The sequence below is a fragment of the Miniopterus schreibersii genome (assembly GCF_964146895.1).
Source record: "Miniopterus schreibersii genome assembly, chromosome: 5".
Taxonomy (NCBI): Eukaryota; Metazoa; Chordata; class Mammalia; order Chiroptera; family Miniopteridae; genus Miniopterus; species Miniopterus schreibersii.
Genome location: NC_138106.1, coordinates 4,724,692 through 4,736,619, shown reverse-complemented (window position 1 = coordinate 4,736,619; position 11,928 = coordinate 4,724,692). Strand labels below are relative to the sequence as shown.

General features: G+C 55.6%; 1 protein-coding gene across 1 annotated transcript; it reads right to left on the bottom strand.

The window, feature by feature from the left end:
- Positions 1-3,538: 3,538 nt before the first annotated feature.
- Positions 3,539-5,922, bottom strand: LOC308557926 (trefoil factor 1-like; the record flags this gene model as incomplete). The annotated part of the gene is made up of 2 exons (XM_081138827.1): positions 3,539-3,723; positions 5,838-5,922. The coding sequence occupies 2 exons, from the start codon at positions 5,920-5,922 to the stop codon at positions 3,539-3,541; spliced, it is 270 nt and encodes an 89-aa protein (XP_080994953.1).
- Positions 5,923-11,928: the final 6,006 nt, after the last annotated feature.

Below are 11,928 nucleotides of genomic sequence, written 5' to 3'. Positions count from 1 at the left end.
TATGTTCCCCAAGCTGTTAACTGCTCCTGGGCCTTATCAGTAGCACTGTTCTTACTAAGGCGCGTTATCGCCACAGCTTGTCTTTTTCCCACCAGCCTTCTGTGCGCCTCAAGGACTCTGCAGTGACCCAGAGAAGCTGCCATTGCTTCCTTAAGACATCAATTCTGCCCCTTCTCCCCACCTCCCCTGCCCGTGTGCTCATGGCTGTAGAGAGGCATGGTTAGGAATGTGGTGGGGTACCAAACACCCCCACCCAGGTACCCCCGCCAGAGATGATCAGCACCATGGGCATTGAAGGGGTGGGGTGCCGTGGGTGAGGGGCTGCCATGGGCGAGGTTGGCTCCGGGCAGGTCCTGGCATGAGGAAGAAACATTTCACTCTTCTGTGGCCTTTTGGGGTTTTCTTCCCAGACTCCTCCTCTCTTATCTCACCCACCTGGCTCTGACCACGGGAAGGGAGTGGCATGTCACCCAGTGCCCAAGGGGTTGGGCCCAGTTCCTGCATCCGCACACTACCCCAGCTGTCACCGCACCCAGAACTCAGCAGCTCCCACTGACCCCCAAAACTTGCGTGAGTACTGTAGGCCCACTGGACATGTGTGGGCGGCCCAAGGAGGGCAGTGCAGGCGTGGTCCTAGCATCCTGCCGAGCATCTCGGCATCCATGACCCGGCGGGCAGGGCACGCTCCCGCAGCGCCGCTCTGTCAGCTCCCCCTTACTCTGAGCTCTGCCTCCAGAGTTTTCTCCCCCTCCCATCAGCTGCATCCCCCTGTTGGAATTCTTCTGAATTTTTGTGAGTTTCTGTAAGGACACTGTGGCAGGGATCAAGCCACATCTTCTTTTGCACCCACCTCTGAGTCCTATGCAGGGAGCTGGCCAATGATGGGACAGAAGGATGTGTGTCCCATCTCCTTGTGCTGAGGCAGGGACTCCCCTGCAGGAATCCCCAGTCTCTCTCCTCCATGAGAGGCCTGGCGTCCAGATGGTAGAGCCACATTATGTCACACTCTGGAGGTGGACACCAGAGGAGGTGGGCGTGGATTGTGGGCCTCGGATTCTTTCTGTGTAGCCTGATGGGGAAAGGGGCTGAGGCCGCCAGCCCTGTGTCCATTCAGTCCCTTCCCTGGGCCGGAGTCCAGGGAAACCAAAAGAAGGTAGGGAACCCACCGAATCAGTCTCCTGGTCACCTGGCCTCCAGGCCTAGAGTCTGAAGCATTGGCCAGGAGGACGGCACTCACTGCTGGATATCCCTGGTCACAGGAGGCCCTAGAGTCAAGGAGTTCCCAATCTGTGTCATGGCTCCCGAGAAAGTGACACTTCACTCACACATCTCTCCATGTGAGCAAAGGGAGATGACCCCCAGTGAGAGGCCCTGCCCTATGAGCCCCACCAGGAGCCTCATGTGTGCTTCAGAGCCACAGGAAGGGACAATATGGGGTGTTGTCCTTGTGTCCCAGGCCCCTCCCTTGGCTTCCTCTAGATTGCATTTTTGAAATTATCAGTAAACCTGGATCCTGGGTGAATCTCTGACTCAAGAGGGAGCCAAGCCTGTTAGTCGGTGGGTCTGCTCCCTGGGCAGGCAGGTCCTTAAACGCCTGTGAGCACCTTGGCATCAGTTACAAAATGGGGTGAGGATCAGAAAGGGGGGTCAAGGGAGACTGAGCGGTTCATCCCCAGGGCCTATTACCTCCAGAGGCTGCGACTAGCAGGCACTGCATCCCAAAAGGAACTGGGCTTAACAAAGTTAGTTTCCCTTTACCTCGAACTAGCAGGCAGAGGCTGTGAGAGGTCAGATATGCTATGAACACAAAAGAGGAGCGAAAACTCCTCTGTACATTCTCCAGAGAGGAAAAGCCCGGGTGATCCCCACAGCACACAGAAGACAACACACAACTGCACACATGTGTGTGCAGCCTTTGCATGTGCTGGGGTTCCCATCCCAGCCCATGCACCATACTCCTGGCCCTGGGGGCCCCTGTAGGTGCTTGTCCTGGTGGCCAAGGGTTAGGAGAGTGATGGGTCTGACTGGCCAATTTGGAAAGCACTGTTCCCACAAAGCTCAGCGCCCCTCCTGCCCCCTGGGGAGCAGCTGGCTGTGGAGGCGGGAGCGCCCCACTGCTCCGGGGACCTCACCCACAGTTGTCCAGGTTGTGCCCAGCGCAAGGGCCCCTGAGAGGAGGAGCCAATGCGGGGAGCGATGGGCTTGCTTAGCTGAGCTCCCGGGGCGGGGGGCCTCTCCCTGCAGTGCTGCGGGGGCCGGGGCACCCAGGGCTGCTCTGTCCACACCGCGGGCCTGGGTGGGGCTCTGTTCAACGCCATGGTGTAGCTGGCAGGTCCAACTGGCCCCCTGTCCTTCCGTTTTGCCTGTGTCATTAATAAGGTGACACGTGGTCTTTGTTTTTCCTCCCTTTGGGAGGGGGGTTCTTGCTAATTCTAAAGCGTCAGCCCTCACAGCAACGCTCTCTAAGATGTCAACTCACGTCGGCTCTGCGATTTTTATTGTTGACACTGTCAGACTCTGCTGTGGGTTTTGCCTCCTGAGCCAGTTCCCACCTGGGGGAAGGGAAGACATTGAAAGGCACTCTCTGCTACCTGGCAGTGGGCCACCCGCAGTGAACTTGGCAAGAGCCGTAGTAGAGTTTGGTGCCTATTTTCGTGACTTGACAAGGGTGTGGCTGGGGGTTGCTTCTTGAAAGGTCTGCAGCGAATGGCCTCGAGCGTGGACCCCGGCTACAAATAGCTACCGAGTCAACTTCTCCAACCCCGCGGTCCCTTCGTCCCCTCAGCTACCCCGCACCTCGCCTGGGATCGTGTGAATTACTGTACAATCCGTGACGAGAAACCAGAGGGGAGCGAGCACGGCGCTTCTCTTTGAAAGGAAGGGAAATCGTTTTTATTTTTTAAAAGAACTAAAAGCACAAAGTAGCATTCATCTCTTTTAATTTTTAGGTCAGTTTTGAGCACGGATAATCGAAGCAGTCCATCCTTGCAGTGAGCCGAGGCTCAGGCGCAGGAGCTGGGGGTGCGGGCCGTGGGGGGGCTGCGCTGCGGCCCCGGTTCGGGGGGCGGGGGGTCCATTCTAGGTCCACACGTGAGTCCCACCGGGAGGGAGAGTAGCTAAAACAAGCAATCCTCTAAAAGGGGGGGAAAGGAAGAGATGTGTTTGTGAGAATAAGGGTGTTCTTTCACTTTTAAATGGTTCCAGGGCTCTGAGGGGCCAGCACCCACGGGGAGCTCCTTTAGGGAACAGGGGCCGGCTCCTGCGATTCCTCTCGCTCCCACCCCAGGCGAGCGGCTAAGCATCGCGAGAATGATTCTTCACCACGTCTGGTTACGGATGTGAAGAAAGGCCAAGAAAAAGCCAGGGCTCCACCCCAAATGGTCTTTCAGCCCCGCCTTTCCGCCCCCAGCCCTGAATTCAGCCTGATCGAGGCTAAACCGCTTCCCCACAGGCACCCCGTGGCCACCATCCCGGGGGGAAGCGCAGCTGGTGACATGGGCCGGAGCCCAGAGGTCCCACGCAGTTTTTCTCACTAATTCTACTCCGTCCGCACCCACAGCCCTGTCATGGACGTACCTTCGGGGGGGGTGTTCAAAGGATAGAAGCACCACGGGTGCCCGACGACGCTGTTGTCGAAGCAGCAGCCCTTCTCTGCACACTCGGAAGGAGTGACCCCCGGGTAGCCGCAGTTTATTCTTTGGGTCGGGGCCATCGTGCATGTCTCTAAAGGCACACGGGGCAAGAGCAAAGTAAGTCCTGGGCGGGACGCCTCGCGGTCCCCACCCACGCTCCAGCTCAGCTCCGCTCCAACTAAATCGGCGGCCAGCTGGCGACGCTCCTGTAGACCCAGGACTCGGGGTCCCAGAGGGAGACCCCGTCCTCGTTTCCTGACGTGAAGATACGTAAGCTCAGGGAAAATGCAAGGTGCCCAGGATTTGCGAACCTTGCACCGACCTGGACAATCTATTCATTCACTCATTAATTTCAGCCAACAATTATTAAGCTTATTTCCTCAATCAGTACATAGCTATTGAGCACCATCTGTGTGTGCTAGAAGCAGGGGCTAGCCCAGCGAAAACAGCGCAGGTCCCTGGGAAATCGAGCTTATGTCAGGTGCTATGCCAGGTGGCAGGACGCAGAAATTTTTTAAAAAGACATACTTGTTAGGAAACCAAAAGTCAAATGGAGGGAAAACCAAGTATATGTACAAAATAGCACAGTGCGACCATCCCCGTGTGTCCAGGACAACAAGGTTGAACAAAGCAAGGAGAGCTTCCCGCAGGAGGTGACTGACCGCGTGAGGATGAAGCAATGGGTTTTCCAAACAGAGGGAGCAGCATGTTCAATGGCGGTGAAGGGAGAGAGCAAGGTGTGTTGGAGGAGGCGTGAGTCCTCCAAGGTGTGGTCTGGGAGGAGCCAGGCTGAGGGCTGGGGTACATGGTTTCAACCTGAGAACAACAGCTTTCCCCAGGGGAGCGATGAAATGAGTCAACTCGGAAAACACACAGGGCGGACTGGCCAGCTGACAGCTCCCAAGTGGTCTGGAAGCAAGATCTGTAGGATCTGCACTCAGGGCCAGAGGCTCTGAGAAGGCGAACTCGGCAGGCGGAGGCAGGCAACGGAAGGGGAGTCTGGAACCCCTTCCTTGCCTCTGTCTTAGAATTGGGGGCACAGGAGGGTGAGGAGCCCTTTTCTATCGCAGGGGCCCAGAGGTGCTCATGGCCGTGTGCCATGAGTGAGAAGACAAGGGGGTGGGGAGTGAGGCCTTGGGAACATTGATAGCAAAGGGACAGAGAGGGAAGGAGCCTGGACAGAAGAGGGAGGAGGGTCAGAGAGACAGATTCAGGGCAGAGGTGGGCACAGCTGGCCGGGGCCTGGGGCATCTGACTCTGTGAAGGGCGGCAGGTGGATGTGGGACATCCTTCCTAGACTGAGGGGCAGGACGCTGGCATTTATTCCTTTGTGAAATCCAGCAAAGCATCCTAACATGGATAAGTCGTGTTTATTCAGCACTTTGCAGCTTGCAAAGCACTTCTCGCAAACATGGTCACCCGGGTTTTCTCGACAACCCTCTGAGGCAGACAGATGATTGCATTCTGAAGATAAAGGCGCTGAGACACAAACAAGTTTAAAGGGAGCAGCAGTGTCCTCTCTCATCGGTGACACCCGTGGACTAAGGGGACAGGTTGTTTGGACTCTGCAGAGCACAAAGCCCAGGAGAGCCCACGCACCTGCCAGAGAGGTTCTCGGGACGCCCACCCACGGGGTAGGCACTTGGGCATCTCTGTAGACTTGGAGTGGGTCCCCCCCCGGGGTAGGGTTTGGCTGGGCCGCGAAGTGCTGCTCTTCCACCCTCCCTCAACGCTTGCTCTTTGAAATACGATATTCAGCAACAGCCTAATACGCTAGTGTCGGTCCTGGAACTCAGCGCCGACCAAGAAATCCCACTTTCTCAGACAGCTTCTCAAAGGCCTCAGTGGCCCTTTCCCCGGCTGCTACCACCCTGGCTGCCTCCTAAAACCTCTCAAGGGCCTGTAACAGTGCTTGGCCCAAAAATACACATTGTGGCCCTGGCCGGTGTGGCTCAGTTGGTGGAGCGTCGTCTCAGGCACCAAAAGGTTGCCAGCTCAATTCTCGGTCGGGGCGCATGCCCAGGTTGCAGGCTCGAGCCCTGGTAGGGGGTGTACCAATGTTTCTCTCTCTCTCCCTCTCCCTTCCTCTCTCTTTAAATCAATAGAAACATATTTTTAAAAAATACACATTGCGAAACAAAGACCCCCAGCAAGGCGACCTCTCTGCGCCCGTGCGCCCAGCGTGGAGCGGGAAGGTTGTCTTACCGATCTGGCCCTGGGCCAGGGTGCTGAGGGCCAGCGAGAAGACCACGAGCAGGACGCAGACCACCTTGGGCTCCATGGCGGCCATGACGCTCCTCTCTGCTCCCCAGGAGACCACAAGTCAGGGGTGAGAATCTGTCGGAGGCCTCGACTTTAAGCCCGGCCTCTGTTTGCTGAAAGAGTGTTAGATAACATTTGCTTAAGGAGGGTCTCCCGTCCTCCAGGCCAAGTAATCGCCACTGATTAAGGGGTGGTTCCCAAGCACGGGCGAGCACACCGCGAGGCTGCTGATAGAGGAGGGCCCGTGTGTCCTAGTCATCCCGGCGAGGGGTCTCCTCGGTCATGACCTGGTCCGGGTCCCAGCGTATCGGCGAATGTCAACAATACACTCACTGGAAAGTGATTCATGGCGAGAGATGGCCCAGGAGAGGCACGGGTGTGTGAACAGTGGCTCACGGGGTTCCTGCCACACAGCTCGGGGAGGAGAGGGAACAGAGGGGATCCGCCTGCCTGGCCCCGTCCTTCCCGTGTGGCCATGTAGCCGTTTTCAACTATTCTGAGAATCCAAGTCCCGGACAATATGAGCAGGAGCATGGCAGGCCTGCCCCCCTCCCATCCCCAGGGAACTTGAACCCCAAACTTCACCTTTCCCCCGTTACGTTGTCTCCTTAGACATCTCCACGGCAGATTCGTATGCGCCGCACCCTTGGGTCCTTCACTGAGGACGCGGGGCCCGCGCGGAGGGGCTCACGGTCCAGCTGGCACCGCCACCCTGCTCCAGGAACCAGTGAGCATTGTTACTTATTTATCGAAATTCATTTTTCCCCCTTTCCTTTTCGTTTCCCTTTAAAGAATGAAGTTGTACATTCAAGAGCAGACGTGGAAACTGATGAAATGGAGACTTTCTTCCCTCAAGGGGGGTCCCTCTCCCGCTCCTGTGGGGTCAATCACTCACGACCTCCAGTGAGATTCCCCTGGACACTCCACTACGGGGGCCACCTCCACCCCAGCTGCCCGGGGCCCCTGCCCGCTCTGGGTCTGTCTCTGTCCGGGCTCTTATTACCCTCAAATGTACAAAGCGATTCCCTCTCTCGCCGTGTTTATCGATCACCGCCCCTCCCGGGCTGGAAGGGAAGGGCCGTGATGAGGGGCTTTGTCTACCTCACGCGCTCAGGAGGCCTCAGCACCTGCGGTGGTGCCTTATTCAATACATATCCGCTGAAGAATGACTGCATGAACGAACGCACGAACGAATTTTTTTCTCCAGTGAGAGATTAGGCTCCGAGGAAAGGGAACCTCACCTGGGAGAAGCACTGACTTTCCTTAGGGGACCTGGGGGGTAAGTGCTGCAGCCCCTCTGGGCAGGGAGCCTGGGTCAGGATAGAGCAGCCAGAGTCTCCCTCCGTCCTGGCCAAGCCCAGCCCTGCCCGCCCGGGCTGCCCATCCTGGGTTGGGGCCACTCGATGTGCAGAACCCAGGGAGGGCCCAGGGCCCAGAGAGTGCTCTGTGGGGTGGGTTATGTTTGCCAGAGACGGTGGGGCCACCAGACCTGGGTGACGCCCATGGTGATGCCCATGGTGATGGAGAACTGCCCTGCTCATTTCTCGGACCCTGACGGCAGCTGTCAGACACAGAGGTGCACATTGTGCCACAATTTGGAGAGCAAGGGGCGGGTGTTCGGTGAAGTTGAAGCCACAGACTTTACGTGTCAGCATTCGCTGGCTCGGGCTTACCCCAGATAAATGCTCACCCTCCGGCGGAAGGCAGCACAGATAAAGATTATCTTTGCAGCATGATTTGCAATAGCTTTCTTAAAAAAGGAAAAATAAAATAATGATAGAAAACGACAAAAAGTAAAATAAAATATAAAAGATAAAAAAAGGAATAAAGGAGAGACTGTAGGGAGGGAAGAAGGAAGGGAGGGGAGGGAGGGGGGAGGCGGCCAATAAGGTTTGAAATTTTCAGGGGAGTCAGAATAATAAACGGCTCCGCAGAAGGTGGTCCAGGCTGTCACACAAGGCTCCCTGCCACGTGGGCCCAGCAGTTTTAACGGCCTGTGAGGTATCCACGGCAGACATCCACATTGTGTGGCGTCTTGGGGAAGCCCAATAAGAAAACCATAGCCGATTCGTATTAGGTCTCTGTCGCCATGGGACAAACGACCCCAAAACTTAGCAACTTAAAACAAGAGACATTTATTATTTCACTGCTACTGTGTGTCAGGTATTTGGTGACAGCCCAGCCGGATTCTCCGGCTCACAAGCTGCCATCAAGGGGTCAGCTGGGGCTGAATTCAAATCTCGTGAATGTGAAGACGTCAATCTTCTCTTTCCTGCCCATACGGACTCTGGGCCATGTGAAGGGTGGGGACGGTGGCCTGGGGTCAATACCGCGACTCCCCCTCATTGTAGTTGCCACCACTTCTGAGCTCCCATCCTGCCAACAGCAGGTGCTGGTGCATGACCCCGAATGTGGCCTCGTTCCCCGGGAGCGGCCGCTGGCAGCCTGGTGGCAAGGCGGCCCCATGAGAGCTCGCCTATCACAGAGGGGCAGGGACGGAGAGCCTGGGCCGGCCCACGCCCGCCCCGAGCCGCAGCTGCGGGCAGCACCGGGGCCTGAAGCACAGAATTCGGAATCCAGGGCACGGACGCGTCGCGATGCATCTCAGGGCCAGGGAACGAAGCAGCGTCCCAGCCATGCCCTGGTCCTCTCACATCCCGTCCCAGGAGCGGCCGCTCGATAGGAGGGTGGGTTGTGCGCTCCGCAGCGGGCGGGCGGATTCCCGCTCAGCTTATGCCCCAAACCAGAGCAACGCGCGGTCCCTTCGCAACCAGAGCGCGCCCGGCCAGAAGGCAAACAGCAGCGCAGGAGGGGCTTTCCTCGTAACTGAAGGGAGTCACCGCCCGAAGGAGCTCAGCCTCCCACCCCCACGGCCGTGATGCGACGGGTTGGGGTGCTGCTGTCCTAGACAGGCTGGCTTCCGCGTGGACACCCGCTCTTGGGCCCACTGGCTCGGCAGCGGGCACGGCCCCTCCGGCCCCTTCATGCCAGTGAGGCAACACTCAGAGGAGGCGGGGCCGGCCCCGGGTGCCAGGGGAAATTGCGTTACTGCTACGCAATGGGAATGAGGAAGACGGTGCTTGTAGCCCAAGGGGGTCACGGGGGCCTCTGTGGGCGCTTTCGCACCCAGAGGTCCTGGTGGTTGGAAACTGAGGTGACCCAATACATGCCAGGCCGCGTAAGGACCCAGATCCTATAGAAGTCGGGATTTGGGTCACCATCACCCTACCAGGCAAATAGCCGCACCCAGCTGAAGTGACAGCAGATGACAGTCGGGCATAACATGGGCAGGGCACGATCGCCACCAACTTAGACCTCTTGACCAACAACCACAGCAGTTGCTGCAGCAGCTATGCTTTACATAAATGAAAGGGAATAACAATAAACACGTAACTAATTTCTGGAAGATTTAGGCATTTCTAAGCCTTATAACAATAACAGAAACCATCTAAACGTATCTAACACACGGAGGTAGAGATCAAATTTGACTATGCCAATAGAATATTTTAAACTTTGGGTATGAAAATGTTTTAACTGAAAAAGTTTATAGTACGTATGAGAAACAAAGGTTTAAAAATTTCAAGTATAAAGAGCTCCAGCAACATGAATTTTAAAACCCTGGAAATCCAAGAGATAGAGGCAAAGAACACAAACGTCAGATTCTTAGAGGGTAATCAGCGTGGTGCTTTGGGGATGCCCTAAAGAAAGAATCTTAAACACAGAAGCATCATTTTGCACCAAGATGTAATCAAAAGAAATCTTTTTCCTTTTTTTTTATCTTCACCTGGGGATATTTTTTCCATTGCTTTCAGAGAGTAGAAGAGAGAAAGAGAGAGAGAAACATCGATATGAAAGAGACACATTAATTGGTTGCCTCCCACATGCCCCCCAACAGGGGCCAGGGATGGAGCCTGCTACCAAGATACATTCCCTTGGCCGGAACCGAACCCGGGACCTTTCACTCTGCCGGCCGACGCTCTAACCACCGAGCCAAATCGGCCAGGACGAAAGAAATCTTAGTAATTATTAAAAATTGTAGGTAACCCAAATTCCCCATAAGGGAAACCCAGTAACGAGCGTTGGTCTGACGATGCGTGATGAAGTAAATGCTCGGCAGCCGTCAGTAGCGTAGTTCAGTGGAGTTCGTAACAGCCCGGAGGATTTTCAGGCCACAGTGTTAAATCAGAAAGAACAGGATAAAAGCCTCCAAACAACTGGGCAGGAAAGGGAGAAAGAAGCCACCCCAGTGGGTGGCGCTGAGGGGAGAAAGAATGTCCCACTGCTTTCCTTGGCCTGGGCTCCTGGTCATTGAAATGCTTCTCTAGTGAGCAACTGCTTTTGTCATTGAAAAATACTGTATTTTTCAAACTAAAATGTAATGACTTTGCTGTCCCCAGAAAGAAAGAAGGAGGTGAGTTCCCCCCATCCGTGAGTCAGGCGTCAGCCGCGGAGGGTGTTTGACCTTGGAGGGGTCGGCAGGGACCACGCCTCACTGACGTGCTTGCCCCACGGCCCGCTTCCTCAGACCTTCCCTGAAGTTAAACACGGGCGCAGGCTTGGCGTGAGCTGCCCACTATCTCTTAGATTTCAGTAAGCCCACGGCCGAAGCCACCCGTCCCCGCCCACGGAGGCCTTGTCCCACCCAGCGTGTCCCAGACACCCATTCGGGGTACGCGGGCGAGGTGCAGGCTGCCCACGAAGGGAACAAGACAGCTCTGGGTCCGACCACGACGTGCCCCATGTGACCCGCTCTCCTGCGCTCTCACGGGCTTCCTTCCGCGGGGCAGGAAGCCCGGTCCCGGGTGAGACTCATGCCCACGCCCGCGGGGGGGGGGGCCTCTGACCCACGCCTGAGCCTGTGACGTTCTACTTCCAGGCCCTGCTTTAGAAAGGGGACGTCATGGTTCAAAGTGTTTCAATGGGGTGTTTAAACCCCTGCTTTGCAGCTCAATCTTCCCCGCTTTTCCAGATAAGGATTCCATGTTTTTCTAACAGTTACATGGCCTTCAAGAAATCATTTTGCCTTTAAAAATTTCAAAAGCATTTGTCCTCACCAAACAACGACACCTCAAAATACACAAAATAGAGCCCGGCTGGAGTGGTGCAGTTGGTGGGCATCGGTCCATGAACCAAGGGGTCACCAGTTTGATTCCTGGTCTGGACACAGGCCTGGGTTTCGGGCTCGATCCCCAGTAGGTGACATGCAGGAGCAGTCGATTGATGTTTCTCTCTTATCAATGTTTCTCTCTCTCTCCCTTCCCCCTTCCTCTGTCTCTAAAATCAATAAAAACATATTTTTTTTAAAATACACAAAACAGAGACTGATAGAGCTGAAAGGAGAAATAGTTAAGCCCACGATTGTAGTGGAGACATCTAGACACCCCTCTGCCCGGTCACTGATGAAACTTCTAGACAGACCATCAGCACAGATACAAAAGCTCTGAACGGCGCTCCAACCACCAGAATCCAGCTGGTATTTACCGGGCATTTCACCCGACAATAGCAGAACGCACCTTTGTTTCTAAGTGCCCATGTGAATTCATCAACATAGACCATACCCTCAGCCATAAAACACCCTGCTGTGACACTGTACTCTAGTTTTGAGTAATCGTTAGGGAAAACGGGGCAACATTTATGCTCCCTCTCTCTGTATTGTTCCTTATGACTGCATGTGACCCCACAGCTATAAAAATTTCAATCGAAAAAAAGTATTGGTCCCATAAGAATGTTTCCAAAATCATAGTTCTTGTGACTACCTGCAACCAAACACAACCTTAAAAAATCATTTCACGGCGGTCGTTTTTCTCAACAACCGCCTGTGTGGTCGGCGATGCCTCGGGTCTTGGAGGAGCGGGAATGTGCCCGGAAGTGGTTAAACTGCACCTTCGGTCGGGGGAAGATGACACCCACCCCACCCCCACTCACACAGGCCCCTCGGAGGAGCTACTGCCTGAGCCTGGGGGAAGCCGGGGGCTGCACCGTTCTCACGATTCCCAGCCACAGGCCTGGCTCTCACGTGGGCGGGATGGGGGAG